We start from the raw sequence: 22992 nt of genomic DNA on the forward strand, positions 1-22992 counted from the left end.
TGAAATATCCCATCCAAGGAGCCACACACACACTCATCTAACATTTATGGGGGCTGCAGTGCATTAAACTTTGCCACAGATGTCTCACACCATGGTGATCACTGGCTGCTAAAGGGTACAGAAGACCTATCCAAAAAACAGTTTGTTTTGCCAGTCCATTTGCTGAATTCTATACAATCTGGGGGAAAAAAAAAAAAGAAAAATTCAATTGCCAGTCCAGCTGCACCCAGGAGCTTTGACAGCTGATGGCGCTTTGTCTGTGTCACATGAGTGATCTCGGTCAAAGCGCTCTGACGCGTGGCTGTGTAGTGATTGTGAGAGTGGTGGATCAGTTTTGTTTAATAAAAACACAACCTTCCTCTTACCCGCTCCTGACCTAGCCCCTTTTTCCCAGCACAGTGCAAGAGGCTGAAAGGGAAGTGGGTGCAGGAGGAGAAAGAAGGCTTTACTGCCCTGCTTTAGTGGTTTTTTTGGCATGACCACACTCCTGCACCCTGTCCTGCACCCCATTTAAGCCAGGACGTGCTTGCAAGCCCTCTGCCTTTGGCATTGGCTAAGGGAGAGCAGCTCCCAGCCCAGCTTGAACGGGAGGTGGTTTTCACTGCGGCAAAGCACGAACGCCGCAGCCAGCCCCTTCCCAGAGCCAAAGCAGAGGCTGCTCAGCCTCACAGCACCAGGAGCAGGGAAAAACCAGAACAGCAGCAGGCCCAGGGTCCCCAAAGCCTGGTTTCTACAGAAACGGCTCCCCTGGCTGAGGCTGGAAGTCCCACTGTAATTTCCATCTGCTTGGGCAGTTCTTTCCCACCCCTCTAACTGCTTCTAGGAAAACAGAGCCGCTCAGGGAGCGCAGAAGTCTTCAGTGCTTTATTGGCCTCATGAAACACAGTGAGCAGAGCTCAGCCCACCGGAGGCGAGTCCTGGGGTCTGGACCTACAATGGGACAATCAGCCGGGTCCTGGCAGAGGAGGGAACTAGGCCATACCTCTGCTCTCAGCAGTGTCCTGTGAGCTCTCTTGGGACTGGAGGAAGCTTTGTCCCCTGGCGCCAGCTCTAGGTGGCCCTGGGCGGGGGGAGCACAGCCACCATGGCGCTGGTCTCTGCCTCTCCCACGGCCGTGACAGCCCTGCACACGTACTGCCCTGCGTCCTCCGGCACAAGCTCCGAGATGGTGAGGCTGCAGCACCCGTCGGCCCCGCGCTTGATGCGGACACGGGGACTGTCCTCAAGGGGAGCGCAGTCCTGGAGCCAGGTGACCTCCAGAGCAAGGGCACCTGCAGCGAGGTGACAGGGAAGAGCAGCTGCATTAAAGCAGGGGTGTGGCTCGCTCCCCTACGGTGGGTGCTTCTGCAGGGGAGAGCCAACCCCAGGGCACTGCCGGCTCTGCAGGACATGCAGCCTCCCTGGTTGCACGCTGTTACTGGTGCCACGCACAGCTCGGGGCTTGTTCCCACCCCAAACTGTAGCTGTCCTGATACCCTGCACTGCTGCTGGAGGGGCAGGACCTCACCTTCAACGCGGCACTGGAGACAGATGCTCCCACCTTCCACCTCCTCTTGGTCTGTCAACGGCTCTGAGAAGCTGGGGCCCTGCTGGGGTGGAAGTGCAAAGGCTTGGTCCTCCTCTGGGCTGCAGCACCAGTCTGCGGCTGGATGGACAGACAGAGAAGCGGGTGAGGGACCTGCTGCATTCGAATCTCCCTCCTCTGCCTGAGGAATAGGTACAGATCCCAGCAACACAGGGGTGGCATCAAATCCCCTCCCCAGGGTCTAGGGAAGAGAGCAGCAGGGAGGAGCAGCTGCCAAGGCAGCTCGGAGCACTGTGGAGCCGGACACACACTCTAAGGCTCCGTCAGAGACTGCCTCTCCAGGATGAGGACGCAGAGGACTTTGGGGCACTAAAGCTGGGCACGGAGTAGAAATACCCAGCTGGGCACGTGCCCAAACAGGGCCCAGGTGTTTGGTGGCACTGGGGCAGGTCAGATTCAAGGTGGAGAACGCTGCCAGGGAGTGGCAGAGAGAGCAGGTGAGACGCATCGGGGTCAGCACTTGCGGGGTCCATCACCTTCCTCATCCTGGGTGTCCGACACTTTCCTGTCCAGGTTTTGAGAGCGCAGGGTCAGTCTGTTGAGAGCCAGCAGGGCTTTTCCTGTTTTCTGGAGCAAAGAGAAGGAACACTGTGTCCCAGCAAAGAAATCCCCAGCCCCACGTCCTCAGCTCCCCACCCTGAGCACATCCCCACCGTGTACCTGCCACTTGCGACGAGCCAGGAACTGCTTAATCCTCTCCTTTGACAGCACCTTCACGCTGCTGGGTACCAGCTGCTGCAACCAGGGGTGCAACAGAGCCTCTTTGCTGGAGAGCCGGCACCTTGGGGGCAAACGGGGCAGCTCAGGGGACTTCATCGTGTTCAAGCCCTTGGAGGCTGACACAGCCTCAGAGAACGGCTCTGGGCCCAGGTCTGCAGAGGCCGTGCAGGCACTGCGTTCAGCATGGCAGGGCATGCTCACCCCCCAGGCTTGAGCTTCTCCTCCCCAAAACCCAGCTCAGCTCTATCTCCAACCACAGGGATATGCCCCACACTCATTCCACAGGTCCTACCAGGCATCCTTCTGCAGCAGCTGGCTGATGAAGTCTTTGGCCTGCTGGGAGATCTCCGAGAAGGTCTCCTCCTCAAACTCCCACTGGGCAGCTGTGATGTTGCTTAGTGTCTCCAAGTCATTGTCCCCCTGGAAAGGGGACTCTCCACTCAACCTGAAGTGACAGCAGATGTTAGTGGTGGCTCAGCCCTCTCCAGCCCAACCGCTGTCCACAGAAAGCCACTCACAGGATATAGCAAATGACACCAATGCTCCACATGTCCGTGGTGAACCCCACAGGCTCAAAGGAGACCACTTCTGGAGCCATAAACTCGGGGGTCCCGTGCAGCACCTTCACAGGGGTGCCTGGAGCTGCAGAGAAGACAGAGACCTTGGGACAGGTCTCCAGAGGTCCCTCCCCAGCTGGGATCTCCCTGGGGCAGCCCAGCTCAACCCCAGCAGTCCATGTGCCTTGGCCACGCTGCCAGCGGCTGGCAGTGGCCTTGCCAGCTCTGCCTGGGCCAGAGGGAGATGTAGCCCTGGTGTCCAGGTGGAACTGCCCCCACCCAGTGTCCACTGCAGGTCTTGGTGCTCTCCTAGGGCACCTCTGGGTGCTGAGCACTCAGAGCCAGGCCCAGGGGCTTGGGACTGCCCACCTCAGAGGAAGGGCAGGTGACAGACAGGTTTTCCTGGCTCATCCCATGATCACCAGGAAGGGCCCTGATCCAGTACTACAGGGCTGCACATCCTAGAGGCACATGCAGGAGGATGCAGGAAGCATCTAAGTGTCTGCTGGTCTTGCTGGATTGAGCCCTGCAGCAGGTCTGTGATGGTGGCAGTCCCTGCCCTGCTCGCCCAGGTATTTCCCCATGCTCACCCAGTTTCTGCGCCAGGCCAAAGTCAATGATCTTGAGCCAGTGGCTGCTTGGGCTGACGCAGACAATGTTCTCGGGTTTGAGGTCCAGGTGGACAATGTCCTGGCTGTGCATGTACTGGAGCCCCTCCAGGATCTGCCGCATGTACTGGATGCTGCTGGGCTCTGTGTGCTCAAAGTCTTCATCCACAATACGTTCAAAGAGCTCCCCACCTGCGATGCTGGGGGAGCAGACAGGGCTGGGTCAAGATCTTGGGGCCTCTGCTGGGGTCTGCCAGCCTCCAGAGAGGTGAAACCCCACTGGGGAGCCCTGTGGGCTCCCTCTTGTGGGTTGCCCTCTTGGGTGCTTCTTGAAGAGCCTGTGTCCCCCAAGATCTGCAGGATCCCGATCCATGTTACCCCCTGAGCCAGGGCCCCAGGTGCAGAGGCTTCTTCCCACCTTAGATGTTCCTCCTTGTTGCACCCAGCACCCACAGCAGGGCCCAGAGGTGGCTCTGCCAACCCCACGCTCAGCTTTCTCCCCTACTCACTACTCCATCACCATCACCAGCTCCTTGGGGCTCTGGAAGGCAGCAAAACACTGCACGAGACGTGGGTGATGCAGCAGGTTCATGAGCTCCACCTCTGCCTGAGCCGCCTGCCTCTCTTTGGGTGTCCGCGTCCGGAAATACTTCCCAGCCCGGATCTTCCCAGTGGCCTTTTCCTGCAGCCTGTACACCATCCCAAACTTCCCCCTGGGATGGAACAAGCACAAGGGATGGGGGAGCCATCACAACCATCCTGCGTCCCGCCTGGTGCGAGAGCTGGGCTGGGAGCCCTGCCTCATGGAGCCCAGCACTGGCATTTCGGGGGGAATGGAGATGCAGCGACCCCAACTTACTCTCCAAGCTTCTCCAGCTGGGTGTACACATCCAAAACCTTCTCCTGGCTGTTGATGGTAACATTGCAGTATTCAAAAGCCTCCTCACCTGCTGGGAAGGAGAGAGAGGTGGCCTGGGCACAGATCCTGCAGGGAGCTGAGCCCAAGCCACACACAGCTGAAACCGGCTGCCTTTGCTTCCCGGTCCTCATTTCTCTATCCCCTTTGATATATCTGTGCCGCTTCCTTCAGGTCTCATTGCTCTCCCCGCATGCTGCAGGTGGGACTCGGAGGGATGGGGTGCTCCTGCGGCACGTGCCCCCGAAGCAGCCCTGCACCCTGCAGTCACGGCGTTTCAGTGGTTTGTGGTGAGAAATGCCTTTCAGAAAGATTCGAGGCAGTGAAGAGTTTGAGCAAAGGGGCTACAGGGTCCAAGCCGGAACATTAAATGGGTCAGGACAGGAGATCAGCACCAAGTTGGAGGTTGGACCAGCAGTAAGGTCCCTATGTGTGGGCGGCATCTGTCCTGGGGCAGACTGGGGGCTCTGTCGTACCTTCTGGCTGGGACATTGTGGTGCTGCTGGCTCCTCACTGGGTGCTGGGCCAGGGGTGACAGTCAGGACCGATGCAGAATCTGGCCCTGGGGCTCCTGGCAGCCAGGAGGCTCCCAGGGTAACTGCTCCAGCTGCTCCCTGGGCTCTGCAAAGGGAAGACACAAGGACAAGCATGCAGTGCCGGACTTGTAGGAGCTGCACAGCCCTGGAGCGGCCTTGGCAGTTCACCAAGCCTGGAGGCACCAGCTATGCCGCCTCGCAGCCGGGGTGTTGGTGCCAGGCCAGCGGCATCGCCTGCTCGGTGTGTCTCTATGCTTTGCCGGCTCCGGCTCGGCACCTCAGCCCCAGCTCCTGCAGAGCCCTGTGCTTTCTCCATACCTCCACCACGGAGGCAGGAGACCACAAGCACCTTCCTCCACCAACCTCACTTGATCTCCCCATCCTGCAAATGGTGACATCTTGATGGACCCCAAGAGACCTAGCAGATACGCAGGGCCGAGTCCACACAGTTTGAAGAGGTGGGAAGCAAGTTTAAAGCAACCCTTTTCCCTCGGATAGGAAAAGTCTCTGGCCAGAGGAGCTGCTGCTCCTGGAAAGAAGCCACAGCCTTCCTCATGCCTCTTCTTGCATCAGCCAGGAAATCCCCAGGAAAGAGCTGTATTCCTAGGGCAAAGGAGCTGTTTCCTTGTGCGCGTCCCCTCCCCAATCTGCCCATGAGAAGTGGGCAGAGGCCAGAGCGCAGGGCAGCAATGCCCAAGGGTGCTGGGCAGAGGTGCCCGAGTGCCAAGCCGCAGTGCTGACCTGCTGCCGTCCGGTCCTGTCTCAGGCCACCAGCAGGTCCCTGATCCTTCACGTCCTGCCAGGCCACTACTTAGACACCAGAGTCCTGAGTGAGCTGGAGAGGAAAGGGAGACACCGGCATAAGGAATCCCTGCAGACATGTGGTCCAGATGGGGACTCCTCCCGGACCGAGAGCCCGCCTGGTGACGAGGACGCAGCCGGGAGCATCTCTCCCGCGCCGGAGCAGTGGTGCGGGGAAGAGCCCTCGTGCTCTCCTCCCTTTCCTTCCCAGGCACAATGGAGCATTTCCCCTTGTCCAGTTTCCAGGCATGGGGATAAACATCTCCTGGCGCAGACAGTGCTGCCGAGCTGGCCAGCGGCCACGCAACCTCCACGGCCCTCCCTGAGCCAGGGCCCATCACCGCGGGCCTGGTCCCAACCACCTGACACCCTGTTGGGCATCACCCAAGGTCTGAGCCGGGATTTGGGTCCACGATGGGCAGGTCTCGGCTGGAGACACAGCCCAGCTGAAAGCACACAGGGGTCTGCAGAGACCAGACCCACCTCATTACACGGCACAGGAAAACAGCAGCAAAGCTCTCAGCCCTGCACCAGGATGGGCAGGGTCCCAGTATCCCTATCACCCTTCCCGTATGGATTCAGAGCTGCTCAGGAGTTAAGTGCTATGGACACCTCCACTTTTGTGCTCCGGGCCAGCTGCAGGCAGCGCAGCCCCCACCTCGTCCTCCCCACCCATGGGTGGGTTCCTGCTCCACGGCTGAGTACTTCCACCTGCTCCCCCTATTTCCAAGCTCCACCTGCAGCCGGCATCCCACGGGAGCAATCGTTCTCCCGGTGGCCCCTGCCTCGGCCCTGGCTGCCCCCACAGCGAGCTCTGCTCTGTGCCAGGCACGGGGAGCCGAAGGGTTTTGCAACGGAGCAGCGGATGAATGGGAAAGGGCGGGGGGGGGCTGCAAAATTCCCCCCTGCCTCTGAGCCCAGGGATGGCAAAAAAGCCCGATGCTGGCGTTTGGCAGCATCTCCTCTGCCAGCTCCAGGGTTTTCCAGCCTCTCCAGGGCTGCTCCTGAGACCTCTGGAATGGACAGCGCCTGAGCGAGCCGGATGCCTGGGTCCTGCAGCCCGTCTAGCGCCAAGCACGTTGCTGTGCCTCAGTTTCCCCCCCTTAAAACCGGACTAACCGCGATTTGCCCCAAAGGTGCCACCAGACCGGCGGGGCTGGTGCAGGGGACGGCAGCGGAGGCCGTTGCGTCCGCGGTGGGAGCCGAGGGCACGGTTACCTGCCAGCGCCGGTGGGGGGGGGGGGGTCACGGCGCTCGCTCCGAGGCCACCTGGGACTTTGCCAGCGCAGGCAGCCGCTCCCGCCGCGCGGCCCAAAGTCCAGGACCTGCCCCGGCGCCTGGGGACGGACGGCGGTGGCGGTGGCGGTGGCTCCGCTCAGTGGCGCCCCGGCGGGATATCAACCGTTGCACGGGACGCTGGGGACAACAGGGTGGGGGGTGGCGGGGGGCAGCGGGGACCCAGCTGAGGAAATGGGGAAGGGTGGGAGAAGGGAGGGATCACCCCATGGCCCTGGGATCCCCTCCCGCACCAAAACGCACGCTCCGGCCTCTGCCGCGGCCTCTGGACCTGGTGGGAGCCTGCGAGCGGCTGCTGCCACCGTGGGGACGTCCCTGAGCCCGGCCCCTGCCCCTGGTCCCACTGTGGGGACACCTCTGAGCTTGGCCTGTGCCCCTGGTTCCACCATGGGGACATCTCCAAGCCCAGTCCCATGCCCCTGGTCCCACCACGGAGACGTCCCCGAATCCGGCCCCATGCCCCTGGTCCCACCGTGGGGATGTCCTCGAGCCCAGCCCATGACCCTGATCCCATGACAGGGACAACCCCGAGCCCGACGCCCTGTCCCTGGTCCCACTGCAGGGATGTTCCCGAGCCTGGCCCCGTGCCCCTGGTCCCACCATGGGGACAGCCCTGAACCCAGCGCAGTGCCCCTGGTCCCACTGTGGGAACACCTCTGAGCCCAGCGCAGTGCCCCAGTCCCACCAGGGGGACATCTCCAAGCCCAGGCCATGCCCCTGGACCCACCATGGGGATGTCCTCCAGCCCGACCACGTGCTCCTGGACCCACCATGGGGATGTCCCCAAGCCTGACCTCATGCCCCTGGTCCCACCATGGGGACATCCCCAAGCCCATCCCCATGCCCCTGGTTCCAGCATGGGGACATCCCGAGCCCAGCCCATGCCCTGGTCCTGTGCAGGACACCAGTGTGGCTGTGTGCTTGATGTGGTTGCTTCCAGCCTCATCCGGAGGGGACGGCGGTTGTACTCTGTCCCTTGTGTGGCCGGTGGGTTTGGGTAGGAGGAAAATGAGGAGTTTTAGTAATTAAATCGAGAATCCGATCAAGATGGCCCGGTCCGCGGGGGGAGGTGGAAGCGGAGGGAGGGGAGCGGCAAAAGGATCTGGGCTCCTGCAGCCGGAGACCTTCGGCATCAGGGAACCGGGATCTGGGCCATGGCACCGCGCGGGGTGCTGGGTCGTCTTTCAAGGCGGGAATTCGGGGAAAAAGGGCTGGAAAAACACCTCCGCTACGGACCTTGCCCCGGAGCAGGTGGCGCTTTCACGGCCTGTGTTCACAGAGGGCATGGGGACATATGGAGGACATATGGGGACATATGGGGGCACAGATGGCATAGGGACACATGGGGGACATATGGGGACATATGGAAGGCACAGAGGGCATGGGGACACATGGAGCACATATGGGGGGCACAGAGGGCATGGGGACACATGGGGGACATATGGGGACATATGGAGGACACATGGGGGACATACGGGGGCACAGATGGCATAGGGACACATGGGGGACATATGGGGGCACAGAAGGCATGGGGACACCTTGAAGAAATGGAGGACTTGGGGACACAGGGGGACACCGGGGACATGGGGAAACAAGGGGGGACACGAGGGCACACAGGGTCCAGGGGGACACTGGGGCTCACAGGGGACATGGGGGGACATGGAGGGACAGGGAAGACACTTGGGGGCAGCCGGAGAGACACAGGGCACATGGGGAAACACAAGGGAACGTGGGTGCCACAGGGACACCCAGGGAACACAGGGACACCCATGGGGACACAGGGACACCCAGGGGACACAGGAGCACCCAGGGGACACAGGGACACCCGTGGGGACACAGGGGCCCTGTGGGGACCCAGCTCAGGTGGCCGGGGTGGGGGAGGGGATCCTGGCTGTGGGCGGGGCCTGACCCCTTTGCACACCTGTGGTGGGTGGGGCTACATCCATGCGTGGGACAATTGGGGCGGGGTCACATGGGCCAGGGGGCGTGGCCAGGAGCAGGTGCTCTCCCATGTGGGCGGGGCCCCCTCTTGTGCAATGGTTGTGGGCGGGGCCGGGGCATTGTGCACTGCCTGGGGGCGGGGCCAGGCGCCAGGCAAAAGACTGTGGGCGGGGCCAGCTCCTTCCGCACCGGCCATGGGCGGGGCCAGGCCAGCGCACGGCTAGTGGGCGGGGCCAAGCCCGCGCTCGGGGGGGTTGTGGGCGGGGCCTGTGCCCTGGCGCAGCCCCAGCAGCCCGGCTGGGCCCCACCGGTCCCGTCCCAGCCCCCCGGCAGCGCTGCGCCAGATGTTTGCACGTGCAGCACAGCTGGATGGGGGCAAGGCACCAGGCTGGCAAAAGCCGTGTGCCGGCACACTGCCGGAAAGCTCGGCTTTCCTTGAAGTCCGAGTGGGCCCTGCTCAGCTCATGCCCGGGCTTAAATCCAGTAGACGCTGGAGGAACATCTCATGGGCTTCAGGTCTGTGCAGCAGGAGGTAGCTGGGACCTGTAGCTCTGCAAGATCGGGGTCGTGCAGACAACATCCAATGTCCCCAAAATGCTGGTATGTGGAGGAGCAAGGGGCCTCTGCCCGCCAGGAACAAAAAGGCACCTGGCCGGTCACGAAAACCCCTGCCGCGAGGCTAAAAAGTTCAGGAAACACCCAAATACACGCAAGAAAAATTGTTCCGGAGCTACGAAGCGCAACCCCTTGCTGTTACACCCGGCACCGGCTGCTCCCGGGGCAGATGGACCTTGAGCTACCTCCGCTCCTCTGGCCTCGAAAAAGCAAAGGAGACGAGCACGGGACTGACAGCACCTTCGTACTGCATGGAGCAAACACGCAAATAATCTTTGCCTAAAATCCTTGTGTTACAGCAACCTCAGGGGCTGCTAGGAATGAGAGGAGACTTGAGCCCAGCTGAGCCAGCTTTGAATTTTAACCTTTTTGGTGCACGGCCCCAAATCCTGTTTCCCCTGACTTTGCTTGGCCTCCCTGAGGAGGGAGGCTTGTAGCTAGCAGGAGCCTTTAAAAATCAAACCCAAAGACATTTGCAAGCCAGGATTGAAACAGGGGATGAGGCATGGCTCGTGCATATGCACCGAGCTCGCACGGGACTCGGGAGCGGGTTCGCAGGCCTCCCGCCGCGGATGGTCACGCTACAAAGGTTGCCGGCTAATAAAAAGCCAAGCGCAACGGCTGGGAGAGCCCCCTCCGTTACCGCAGGGGCTTCTCCGCCCCGAGCAGTCGCTCTGATCACAAGGGCCAAAAATAATCCCACGGGGCAACGGCAACCTGGGAGAGCTTCACTGTCCCTCGCCACGTAGTGACAGAGGGACGGGAGCTTTGCTTGCGCTGAGCGCGTGCGTGGCTTAGCTGTGCCAGGACGGCTCGCGTGCTTAAGGATACGCGTGTGCTTTGAACGCCCCACGCCGTTCCCAATGGTCCTGCGAATCGCAAAGTGTCCTCAACCCACGTTTGGCTCTGAGCAGTAGCAAGCTCCAGGCAGCACCCTAAACCCACAGGGAAGAAGACCTAGAGGAGGACAAGGCAGGTGGGTTCTCGCCGCAACCTGCCCCCGGGGTCCAAGGTGACTGTCACCAGCAGGGCTCCGGCTGGACTGACCCTCTGAATAACACGAAGTGGGGAGAAGACCGGTGCGCGGCCAACCCGGCTCGGTTGGGCAAGGTGAGGACGTGCTTTGGGGCTTGGCCTTGGTCTGGTCATCGGTGCAAGTAGGGTGAGACCAATCGATGAGGCGCCCGGGGAATCCAGCGCCATCCGCACTAGTTTGGGGCTCTGGGCTGGTGTCCTCGAGTTGCTGCTGCCACAGCTGCCAAACTCATCCTCCACAGGCGAAAATCCCCCGAAAGAAGGGGGCCCTCGGGCTTGTAGGGACGGACTGGCACCCGATCACTTAACATCGGCTCAAGGGGCGCAGAGGAGAGGTGAAGAGCGGCTGTGACCACCTAAGGGCATCCCAGGGGACCCGTGGACCTGCCTCCATCATGTCCCCTTTGCAGATCCCGACCAGCTGCCCAGATTTTAATGCCGCGGTTGGGGACAGGGACAAAACCCTCTCGAGGACGTGCTGTGGCCCTCCAGGAGGCACTGTGGGCTTCACCTCGGCCAATATCTCGGCCCAAGCCGTGAGGCCGGAGGCTCTACGTCCGGCTTCGCCTCCTGCCTGAGCGCGCTCTCGGGTTTTCTCCTGCGCTCTCTCCCGCCCCGGCACAGCATCAGGCCATCGCCACCACCCCGCCGCACACCGGGGCAAGTCTGGGCTTCTCGCTGGCTGCCGGCCCGGTTGCAGCTCCCAGCTCACGCAGGGCTGGGCTGCCCTGGCCCCGGGTGAGCCATCCGCGCGGCTCCGACACCACGGTGCCCCGCGGGACACCGCAGCAGGGGAACAGAGGGACGGTCACACCAACAGCGCGTTTCTCTCACATTTACGGCACACCTGCGTCCGACACGGCCCCAAGGAGATACCAGCAAAAGCCGGGGGCAATATTGCCTCATCGCTCAGAGAGATTTTAATTCGCAGTGAACCGGTTAAACATCCTCCTCTGAATTGTCCCCCCGAATGCTGGGAAGGGAAGCAGAGAGAGGGGTTTCTGCAGGAGCTCTAGGAAGGAAACGGGTACACCGCTTCGTTCAGTCCGTCCCCCCCCCCCTTATTTTTTTATTTTTAATTTTTTTAACATATTTTGATACACTGGTAGACTACTTTGGAGGGGGAGTTGGAACTGCTGAAATGAAATCTTAAAAAGCATGCGCCTGTGATTTTACAGTTTATTAGCCCCCCCCCAAAAAAAACCCTCTTTTTTTAATAGCAGAATGTGATTCAGAAAGCTTCAGCAGACTTCCCAGCCTGTCTCCCTGCATTGCTCACCACCCTGTTCTTCCCAAATTTACACACGGCCCCGATTTGAGGCCTGGGCCCAGCCTGCTCCTCGCTTCCTCCCCAGAAAGTCCAAGCCTCCTGCCTTCCTGCGGAGGCTTTTTTGCCGTTAGGGCAGTGCTGCTGGGTCTCCTCATCCCCAAAATACACGTTGTTGCGTTACACACTTGCCAGGCTTAAAACCCGTGACGCCGAGAGCGTGGATTTTGTAATAACCACAGAGCGGTGAGCAAGGCCGTCCGCGAGGAGCGTTATCAGCGCTGGCGGCAAGACCAGAGGCGTTGGGGGAAAAAATCCGAGAGGAAAACGCTTGGAAAAGCCCATCAACTTTGCTCTCTGGCTTGCTCCTTCGCTTGGGAAGCAAGATGGAGCCCACGTTCCCCCCGGGGAGCAGCAGGCAGAGCTGGAAGGAGAACTGATGTGGGGCAAGATGCATGCGCTCCCCCACAGCGCCAGCGCTGCCCACGCGGTCCGCGCTCAGCACACCGAGCGACGCGGATCCGTCCCGTAACGGCGGGAGTTGCGCAGGGCGAGCTGGGGGGGGGGGTTCGCAGCAGGCATTAAAGAGTTAAGCGCCAGGCAGCTGCAGCAGAAGGCAGGGCCTAGGAGCCAGGCAGCGGCCGGCCCGACGTGCCCCCCTTCAGGGCGTCTGGACGCAGCGGAACCGGGATTTCGGCGTCGCCGTTAGCGACAAACGTCCCCTCCCCCCCCCCCTCCCCGGGCCCGGCCCCGCCGGAACCTGACCCCGAAATGGAGGCGCCCCCTCCGTTCCCTTCCCCTCCCCGCCGACCCCCAGGCCAGGGCCGCGCAGGGCCCCGAGCGCCTCCTCAGCCGTTCACGGAGCGCGGCGGGAGGCGGCTGCAGGCCCCGGCAAGGCCGCGGTCCCGCCGGACCCGGTGCTCGGCCGCGCCCGTCGCCATGGCAACGCTTCCGCGCCCCGCGCGACGCTCCCCGGGAGGGGCCGCCCGGCATCACGGGACTGCGAGTCTCCAGCCCCATCGTGCGCCGCAGCCTGCTGCAGTGGCGGACTACGTCCCCCAGAATCCCCCGCGGCGGCGGCGCGCCCCTCCCCTTCCCCAACGGGTCGCGTCGCCATTGGCTCCGCCGCGCCGTCAAGCAGCAGCACGGCGGTGCCTGATTGGCGGCAGGGCGCCCGGGCCGAGGCGCTGGCTATGGCGGCCGGTCGGGCGGTGGGGGAGCGGCGGGCGCCATTTTGTGTGTGCGGCGGCCGCGTCCCGGGCCCCGCCGTCTGCCGGGGAGGCGGCGGTGAGCGGCCGGGAGCAGCGGCGGCCCTTCCGCGGGGGCGCGGAGCCGAGCCGGGGAGCGCGCGGCGGCGGCCCGGCCGGGCCTCCCTTCCCCGCGAGGGCAGCGCGGCTCTCGCCGGGCCGCGCTGCCGCTGCTCCGGTAGCGCCGCGTCCCGCAACGGCCGTTCCCCTCTCGGGGCTCCCGGTGCGGGGAGGCCGCTCGGGACCTGCCGGTAGCGCCTCGTCTGGGAGCGGCGGGGCCCGCTTCGCCCCGGAGCCCCCCTTGCCGGGAGGGGGGGCGGGTCCGCGGCCTCCTCCGGGGCTGAGGGAAGCCCCGGTCCCGAAGCGCGGCGGGTCGGGGCCACCGGGGGCCGCTCTGCCTCCCCGGCTCCCTGCGCCCGGCGGCGGAGGCCGTTTTTAAGCCGTGGTTCCGCCACACGCAGCTCTGCGCAGCCGAGGGGCTGGCGGTGCCGCGCCGCGAACATCACCCGTGCTCCAGCCTGCGCTTCCTAACGCTGGGGGGGGGAATCGGCCATCAGCCTTCTCCGAAGGGGGGGAGGAAAAAACGGGTTAAAACGTATTCGCTCGACGTGATGCGACAGCAGCGGGCTAAGATCGGTGTGGAGCCGGTTGGTGATTGACACGCAGTGGGAACAAAGTGGGGAGGAACAGCGTGATTTTATACTGAAAGTGAAATTTGGGTTAGAAACATGTTTCCTGGAAGGGTGGAAGCTGCTTGTTGTCTACCGTGCAATTACACACCACCACTTTAATACACCGTACCGGAAAAATAATCCCTCCGATTTAATCCTTTTGTTTCACACGTTTAGGCCAAACTACGGCCAGGTTTCCGCAGGGAGTTCTCACTCGCCGAATCCACTGGATCGCAGTTAATATGGCCTCCGCTCTCCTGCTGCTGTGTACCGAGGCAGCAATTATCACCGTGTCACTTGTAGAGCCTTAAAAATAAAAGCGCTTGCCTGTTGCTGGGGCTGAATCACTAACTTCTCGAGCTGATAATAAACCGGAGCGAACCCTGTCTTTGAGTTATAAATGCCATTCCTCTAAGCTGTTGGAGACGAGAGCTGGGGAAATAATTGAGTGCTTTTTCTTGTGCAAACTCGGAAAATGTGTGGTTGCTTGGAAGTAGCGGTAGGCAGTTTTGGAGGTGACAGAACCGTCCGAGTTCGGTTTCCTGATGCACCGGGAGAATTGCGGCAGCCTGTACACGCTTAGCGTCTTTTCCTGTGTATCCGAACGCTGTGGAAGGTAAATACTATGTTGCTAACTCCTATTTTAAGGTGTTTGCTCGTGAGCGGAGAAACGGGAGACGGGATCTGGGCTGAGTTCCTGGTTGCGTTACGGGCTGAGTTTCTTTCAGCAAGTCACTCAGCCGCGTTTCCTTCCCCCTACGAAATGGAGGTGATGCCAGCTTATCCCCTGGTATTGCTGGAACTTGGTTTGGGTGTAAAACAGGGAGCTTTTGGAGGCTTCTGCTTTAAGCGCAGATTGCGCTGTGAAAGGTGGAGTTTTTCCAGTTATCAAACAGTATTTTAGGTGCTTGCAGTGCATTTTTCGAAGAAGGTGCTTTGTTGAAATCACTCTGCTGACAAATTTTAGACCCCTCGACTTCCATGTCGCTTTACTAGTTTCTGAACTCCGGAGCCTCACGTTTTATAAATTACTGCATTTCCAAAGCTGGAGACGTTTATTGTCAGCTCTATATTAGCATACACGTAATAGCTGAAGGTCTAATTTTAAGTTGATTTTGCCAAACCGAAAGGTGTATTTAGCCTGAGCTGCGCGTCTTGCGCTTAACTGGATGGTTGGGGGGGGGGGGTTAAGGTTGGGAGCAGGCAGTGAGGGAACACGACGGGCCCGATCCTGACAGCCGGAGTTCAATACGTTGCAGATCGACCGAAAGCTGCCTGCTTTTTGGGAGGCCGTTAGGCGATGGCCGTGTTGGTGGGGGCTATAAAGAACTCTCCCTTATATAGGGTTAACTGTGCCAGAGATTTTCCTCTTTTAAAAAAAATGCTGCTTGTTTTCCAATAAAATATAATCATCAGGATTTCCAGAGCAGCTGCGTTGGTATATTGCCATAAGTTAAATCCAAAGACTCTAAATTAAATTAGTGCAAGTTAAGGCTTAGGCAGGTTAACTTTGTTATCGTCGGTACCTTATGCATTCGTAATAAAACGTGAACGATCCTAACAGCAGGGTTTAATGGACGCCTTCGAGACGGATTGCCGCGCCAGTAAATACAGGTAAGCTTAAATTCAAGTCCTGACGGATCAAATGGTTTTATTTTGTTGCTCAAGAGTGCCTCGAAGGGTTTGATCTGTAGCCGCGTTACGGGTATAGCTATCAGCTCCTGCCCAGCTGTCCCCTACTCCATGGATAAGGAAGCAGGCTTCAGATGGCAGAAGGAAATTGTAATGTCGAATCTTTCCTCCCTGCTCCGTTGGAGTGGTTTAACCAATGGCCGTGGTTCCGGCTCTTCCCCGGAGGAGAGCTCGCAGCCTCCGGGAGCGCGTTCCAGAAAGGCCTGCCCAGGCTGCCCTCTGCGAGTGCTGCGTTGAAACGTATTCCCCTGCCTACGGCCCACGAGAAAAACTCCCTGCTTCGGTACTCGAACTTTCCCAAATCCTCCGCGGAGCGTAAAGAAAAGAAAGTTGCGCGGCAAATTCTCTTCGGTTAACGTCAGAGTGAGGCTTCTGGTTTCCCCTTCGCGCAAACATTGAATGTTACAGTATTAACAAGCCGTTAAGATGAACTACTTCCTTTTTTTTTTTTTTTTTTATCATATTGCAGTTAGCAAGATATTAAGGGAGCTGCGCTGCTGTTCTGCTGCTTTGCATTTGCATTAAAAAAGAACGGCTGTAATTGCAAGCGGGATATTTTAGTCCCTTTGCACCCCCCTCCCCTTTTTTTCTTTGCAATTGTGCATTACCGAAACAATTCCTGCGTCTTCCACCTAGGGCGGGGAGGAGTACAGCCCTTTTCGCAGCGCGGGGAGGAACTTTGAGAGACCTTCAGCCGAAAAGTCTCTTTGCAAAACCGCGTTTCTAGAGCTGCCGAAGCTGCTTGCTGCGAAGTTGGCGTCGATGAACCGCGCAGCTGCCGTCTTGCAGCCGCGGCGGGCAGCATGGCAGCAAGTCCGTGCTTCCCGCTTGGCCCTGGCGTCGCGACGGGCAGGAGCTCTGACACGCGAAGCCCTGCGAGGCGGATTCCTGTCGCCGCTTACCCGAATCCGCGCGCGGCCGTTAGGTGATGCTGAAGCGGTGCCATAGCGCCGGCAACGTTCCCGTGAAACGCGGCTCGGCGCAGCGAAGAAGTTGGAGCCTGAAGGAAAGGGACAGTTGGCTCAAACAACCCAGGGAAAACCAAAGGGATGCAAGTCGGGAAAGGGATACGCTTCAAAGATTTTGGCGAGCGCGGCTGCCTTGCCCTCCGGGGAGGTGCTTGCCCTCACCTAGTTAAGACGGCGTGCTACCTTATTGTCAAGCCGGACTAATTGCTGCCCTTCGATACCGCATCACAGCCAGCGCGGCAGCGCTTTTATCTTCGGCAATCGCTAAGATTTTATTTGTTCCTCTCAAACAATCGGCCGGCTGCGGGCACGGGAGCCGGTTGCCTCTGGAGCGAAAGCGTAGGGCTCTGCCCGGCTCCGGCCCGAGTTTGCGCGGGATCTTAAGCCGACGAGCTCCCCGCTCATCACTGATCCACCTGGAGGTTTCGAAGGTCCCTTCGCGCGGCAAGGCCGCCTCTGCCGCGGGGACTGCCGCCCTTGCGCGGTGCTCGGCGCGCCTGCGAGGGTCGTCCGCGGCGCTGCAGGCCGGCAGAGCCCGGTTTAAACCCCGGGCAGCCGCGAGAAGCGCCGTTGCAAGGCGAAGCGCCGTTCTTAAAGGCCTTCTCAAACGCACATCGGCAATAATCAGATTTGTGTCATGAGTGGTTTTTGCTAAAACGGTTTAAAGCCTCAGCAGCACGATATAAAGCAGAAATAGTTGGTAGAAACAAAGCGGATTGGGCAGTTGATCATTGTGGCACGAGCAGCAGTAGTTTGGGGGGGTGTCTTCAATTTTTTTTAAGTTATATTCATTAAAGCAGTTGCAGACAACCTAGAACGAAGATTTATTTCTGTCAAGGAAACGTTTAGGGTAACTAGACGAAGGGCAAACCCTGTGGGCGCGCTAAACTCGATAGGAGACGTCGCTTTGTTTGTAGCAACTATTGCTGCAGCATTTGACGAACAATATTTGCTTGTATTAAGTCTTTCGCGTTAACCGGAGGCAAAGACCGACATTTCACGGTAGCACAGCGCTGCCTCTTAAAGTATAGTACCTGCTGCTGAAATTAGTGTAACCGGACACACGCCTGCTATTTTCCTGCCCCCGAAGAACGTGAAACCGTCGCACGCAGCACAGTTATTAAGAGAGACCATCTCATTTGGGCAAACAAATCGCAACGTGCTCGAAAGACTAGTCCCGGATTAACGAAGCAAGCGCCATGACTGGCGTTCCCATTCCTCGGCGATGAGCAGAATCTCCCTCGCCGGCAAGAGCATTGAGTTGTTCCCTGTCGCTGAGTTTTGCTCGCCGGGTGACTTCGGGAGGTGTTTGCCGGCGCCGAGCGAATGTCGGGCTCCCTCCTACGATCCAGGCTCCGATGCATCAGGCACCGTCTCTGCCGAATGATGTCATAGCAGAGGGGAAGGAAAAAAACCGGCAACCGGGAGGCTCTGGAGCAAGCAGAGCTCTCGGAGTTTCCTTTTTTTTCCCTTCCCAAAGCTAAGAATCGATGTCGGCACATGCCCCAGAGTAGAAACGGTGCCAGTTTGCGTTAAAAAAATCCATCCTGAGCCTTAAATCGCAGTCCCTCGGGCGCAGCGTTGCTGCGCTGCTTCCCATTCCCTGCTTCTGCACGGCTGCTTTTGCTGCCCACCCCGACCAGACCAGACCATCGTTGCGGAGCCCTTTACCTTCCTCCTCTCGTGTAATTTTAAGCCCTCTAATTTTTTGTAAAAGGATGTGTTTTGGGTTTGTTTTTTTTTTTCCCCCGTCTGTAGTGCGATGGCTATTTAAGCAGGCTGCTTCCCAGGCTCTCGCGTTGGAAGTTTCCTTCCGTATATACGTCTACGCGGGCTCGATTTTGAGCCTAGCGCCCTTCGCTTACGCAACAGTGCAAATCAGAGCAAGCTGTAGCTGTATTACTTTGGGCTTTAACTTACCTGTTCCCCCCCCCCCCAAAAAAAAATACAGCCCACGCAGTTGTCGGGCGAGGACAGAGGAGCCTCCTCCGCCTCGCTGCTCCCCGGGTCAGGCAGGGCGCTTCGGCCGCAGGGCAGCGCAAGGTTCAGGTGCAGCACCGGACCGTCTTATTCGTCAGCCATTTTCGAGGTGAGCTGCTGACTACCGAAACTTTTCACAGGGCCGCCGCGAAACTTCGAGCAAGGGGTTTTTTTCCCCTTCGAGTCCCTGGCCGTTAAGGCTGTTTCTCTGCGCTTTTTTTTCGCCACGATTCCAACTAACTGACCTAGGTTCCTACAGGAGTGGGAGGAAGATTAAGTTTAAATTGGCCTTTAGGCAAACAAATATTCTCTAGTATAAGTAATACATTAGGGAGGTATAAATAGCGTCCATTATACAAACGATATTAAGCAGAACCCAGGACGTTACCCCTCTTCCAGGTATTTTTGTTGTAGTATGTAAGAGTGTCAACTCATTTAGCAGGATTAGAGCTGAAATTAAGTGTCTTCGGGGGGGGGGGGGGAAGCTATGCAGAATGGCTGAGAAATTAGAGCTGATTTCGTCTCACCCCTTCACAGACCGGTTAGAGCAGACAGTGAAAATTATTCAAAACGTATTCCCGCACAGGAGAATGACATTTTGAGCATTTTCTAGAAATCACACCGAAACGGTTACAGTTACAAGTAATTAAATTTATTAGACCTCTATAACTTTTATAGTCAGTTTTGGCCAATTTACAGGTTTCCTGGGGATCGTTTTTGGTTGGAACACACAAGGAAAAAAAAAAAAAAAAGAGGAGGAGGGGGGAGAAAAAGAAAGAAAAGCATCATAAATCAAGTTCACTTATACATCAACCCCTCCCCTAACCCCCCCCCCCGCCACAGCCACCTAAAAAAAAAGGGGGGGGGGGGAAGCCTCAGCTGCACACAGGCTGAACAGGACACACACTACACTACAGCGAGAGCCTCCAGCCCCAGCGGGGCAGGGGCTTATTCCGAGTCCGCGTCGTAAAAAGGGTCCGCCGGCGTCTCTGTACACATGTATATAATGTTACACCCCCCCCCACTGTAAAAAGCCCCCCCCCCGAACCCGCCCCGCCCCCCCCCCCGGTGTCACTCCCCCAGCTGGCAGGGGGCTGGCTCCTGTCGGGGCAGGTCCTTCTCCTGGAGCAGCTGCAGGTTCTCGGCTCGCAACCTGTCCACCTCCAGCTCCAGCTGCCGCACCCGCGCCGCCTCCGCCGCCTCCCCCCCGTACTTTTTGCTCTCCATCCTCAGCCGGTTGTTCTCGTCCTCCATGCGCGAGAGGCACTTCTCCAGCTCCAGGTACTCCTTGACCAGCTCCTGCTTGCTCATGTTCTGCAAGCTCTCCACATGGTACCGCTCGTAGGTCTCCGAGAAGTCCCGCTGCAGAAACTCGCTGCCGTCGCCCCCCATGCCGTCGCTGCCGCCGTCCTCCTCGGCCGCCTCCTCCAGGAAGTCCTCCTCGCTCGTGTCGTCCGACTTGGCGGCCGCCCGCCGCGGGTAGAGCCCCGTCTTGAGGTCGGGCTCCTCCTGGTCGTGGTCCTCCATGAGGAACTGCGTGGTGTTGTAGGGGGCCACGGGCTGCCCCTTGGCGAACATCTCGGCGCGGAGGCGCGAGGCGCGCAGGCTCTGCCGCTCGTCGAACTGCTGCTTCTCCTCCCAGCTCAGCTTCGAGTAGGGCTTCCAGCGCCGCTTCTTCTTCGACGGCCGCCGCCGGTGCTTCTTCTTGGCCGGCCACTCCTCGGCGCGCCCCACCGCCGCCCGGTACCGCGGCCCCGCCAGGCCCGGCCGCGCCGCGCCGCCTGCCGCCGGCCGCCCCTCGGCGCCGCCCGCGCCCTCCGCCGCCTCCTCAGCCGCCCCGCGCGGCGGCAGCGGCTCGGCCTCGCCGCCGCCCGCCGCCGCCGCCGGGGCAGCGTCGCCGCGCTCCGGCTCGGGCTGCGCCTCGGGCTGCGCCTCGGGCTGGGGCTGCGGCGCCGGTTCTGGTTCTGGCTCCGGCTCGGCGGGCGCCGCGTCGGCCATGGCTGCGCGGCTCCGCTCCCTCAGGGACAGGCGCTGCCCGCGCCGCCGCGGCGCATCGGGGCCGCCCCCGTCAGGCGCCGCGTCCCCTCAGGCCGCCCGCGCCATGGCGCGGCCGCCGAGCACCTAGGGGTTAACGCGCCGCCGGCCGCCGAGGGGTTAACGCCGCCGGGCCCGCCCCCCCGCGCGCATGGCACGCGCCGCCGCCTCGCCTCGGCCCCGCCCCACCGCTGCCGCCTCCGCCCGCTCCCCGCGCCGCCAGCTCCCGACTGCTGCTCCCAGCCCGCTCCCCCGTCTTAAATAGCGCCGTCCGGCTCCGCCCCGCGCCGCGCAGGCGCGCTGCCCGCCCCGCGCCCCGCGGCATGCCGGGACTCGCAGTCCCTCTCCCCGATCGATTCCCTGGCTCCCGCCCGCCGCGGCGACTACGGCTCCCAGAACCGCGGCCAGCGCGCTGCTGCTGCCAATCAGCGCGCGCGCGGGGCGGGCCCCCGCTCCAGGCCCCTCCCACCGGCCGCTGCGGCAGCAGAGCTCCGATTGGCTGCGGCGAACGTCACTTACGCGCGGCTAAACCAATAGGAGCGCAGCGGGCGGCACTGGGGCCGTACCATGTGCTCGAGGGGCTTCCCTTCGCCGTGGGGCAGCGCGGCGCCCAACGACCTTCACGGCGCCGCTAAGGGCAGCGCCCGGCGCCCCCCGCGCCCAGCGCCGGCGGCGTCAGCGCCGCCCCCCGCGCCCGGAGGGAAGTGGTACGGCCCAAAAGTAGTCCCGGACGGCACCGCCGGTGGAGCGGGGGGGCCGCCGGGCCGGGCCGCCGCGGGCCCCGCCGTCCCGCGGGCGGGGGCTCGGCCCGCCCCGAAGCGAGAGCGGCCGCAGCGGGCCGGGCCGGGCCGGCGGGAGGCCGCGGGGAGGGGGAGGGGTGACGGGCGGGCGGAGGGATCCGGGCGCCGCGCTGAGTGAGGAGGCGCCCCAGAGGGGCGGAGGGAGATGTAAACAAACCCGAGCGGGAACGAGTCCCTCCTTAAAGGGGCCGTGCCCCCCTCGCGGAGGTGGCGCGGAGCTGCGCTCCCCGGACGCCTGGGCCCGCCCGCCTCCTCCTCGCGGGGGGGGGGGGGAAGGGGGGGGCAGTGCGGCCGGAGCCGCGGGCACACGCAGGGTCGGGGTCCGGCCCTGCCACCCCCGCGCTGGCGGTGTCGCCCCGGCACGGTCCGGGGGGGGGGGGGACACGCGGCCGAGGGGGGGGGGCTGGGCTGTAGGAGAGCCATGGTGGGGGAGGGGAAGGAGGGAGGGGCTGGGAGGGCCCCACGGCGGGGGGGTGATGGGGGCCCACGGAGGGGGGGGAAGGGCTGGGAGGGACCCCACGGCTGGGGGGGGGGATGGGCTGGGGGGAGGGGAGGGTAAAGGGGGGGGCACAGTCCATGGGGGGCCCCAGGTTTCGGGAGGGGGCTGGGCTATGGGGACCCCCGGCCTTGGGGGCCTGGCAGTGGGGGACCCCGGGGACAGGCGGGGGCGGCTCTGCCCCCCCCCCCACGAGACCCCCCCCGGGCCGGGGAGCCCAGCGAGGGAGGCGCCGGCCGGGCGCCTTCGGCCTCCCGCCAGGTGCTCGCCCGGGTGAAGGCAGGTTCAGCAATGCCGGATTTCCAGTTCCTCCCTCCTGCCGCTCGCCAGCACCACGCGGCGCAGCCGGCAACAACCCGCTCCCGTTGGGAGCCCCCGGCCCAGCCACCCCCCCCCCCGACCCCGGCCTCGCCACCAGGCCGGGGAAACCGAGGCAGGGCGCAGCGGCCTGGCTGCGGTTCGGGGCAGCCCTCCCGCAGCAGCAGGGCCCGGCTCCGCAGCCAAAAGCCCTCGAGGAAGCGGCCGAGGGGAAGCGGGGCAAGGGCAGCGCTCGCCGGTGCCTTCGGAGTGGCATCACCCGAGCCCGTGGCCACAGGGGGCTGAGGCGAAGGGAGGGCTCCCGAAATGCTGCCCCCCCCCCCCCGGCCGGAGCAGCCCCCACGGGCAGGAAGCTGCCACCCGCCGCGGTGCCGGTCCAGAAACACGGCCTGGCGCGTGGTCGCAGGTGAAAACCTGCTGCGGGATGGGAGCCGGGGGCCCTTCGTGTCCCACTGACGGCTGCCGCCAGCGGAGCTGGATGGCCCTAAGCAGCGTTGGGGGGGGGGGGGGGCACAGGGGGCTGGCAGCAACGTGAGCAGTGTCTGAGATGAGCCAGGGGCTCCCCGCGTGCCGGATCCTGCCTCCGCTCAGCACCGCTCCCTGCGGTGGCATTGCCACCCGCGTCGTGTCAGGCGGTGTCACATGGAGCTGGGGATGGCCCCAACCAGCGTTGGGGGGGGGGGGGCGAAAGGGGTGCAGGCTTGGGGATGGGGTGCAGGCAGCGAAGAAGGGGCTGTTGTCCCCTGAGGGATTTGGGGGGGGGGGGGGACAGGCTAAGTGGGACACCCCCTGTCCCCGTCCCTCCCTCGCACCAGCCCTGAAGCAGCTGGAGAAGGGGGGCCGGGACACACGGCTCAGCCCCTTGCGGGTTCCCGTTTCCCCAGCCCGGGCCTCCGGCGGGCACCGGGG

The 22992-nt window shown here is 61.8% G+C and overlaps 2 protein-coding genes and 1 long non-coding RNA gene across 3 annotated transcripts; 1 reads left to right on the forward strand and 2 right to left on the reverse strand.

Annotated features, from left to right (window-relative positions):
• Nucleotides 1-858: 858 nt before the first annotated feature.
• On the reverse strand, nt 859-4985 carry LOC106495651 (myosin light chain kinase, smooth muscle-like). Its single transcript, XM_013956162.2, has 10 exons — nt 4863-4985; nt 4330-4417; nt 3980-4183; nt 3453-3670; nt 2824-2947; nt 2598-2750; nt 2246-2366; nt 2062-2152; nt 1508-1645; nt 859-1271 (listed from the first exon to the last, which is right to left on the reverse strand). Exons 1-10 carry the CDS (start codon nt 4876-4878, stop codon nt 1051-1053), a joined length of 1374 nt encoding a protein of 457 aa, XP_013811616.2. The 5' UTR covers nt 4879-4985; the 3' UTR covers nt 859-1050.
• Nucleotides 4986-13069: 8084 nt separating this feature from the next.
• Nucleotides 13070-15895, forward strand: LOC106495652 (uncharacterized). Its single transcript, XR_010886485.1, has 3 exons — nt 13070-13164; nt 13973-14411; nt 15360-15895. It is a non-coding gene; the product is annotated as an uncharacterized lncRNA (long non-coding RNA).
• Nucleotides 15896-19500: 3605 nt separating this feature from the next.
• On the reverse strand, nt 19501-20676 carry HEXIM1 (HEXIM P-TEFb complex subunit 1). The gene has a single exon (XM_013956151.2). The coding sequence runs from the start codon at nt 20431-20433 to the stop codon at nt 19507-19509; it is 927 nt and encodes a 308-aa protein (XP_013811605.2). The 5' UTR covers nt 20434-20676; the 3' UTR covers nt 19501-19506.
• Between the last annotated feature and the right edge of the window lie 2316 nt (nt 20677-22992).

Source organism: Apteryx mantelli, chromosome 28 (genome assembly GCF_036417845.1).
Source record: "Apteryx mantelli isolate bAptMan1 chromosome 28, bAptMan1.hap1, whole genome shotgun sequence".
Lineage (NCBI taxonomy): Eukaryota > Metazoa > Chordata > Aves > Apterygiformes > Apterygidae > Apteryx > Apteryx mantelli.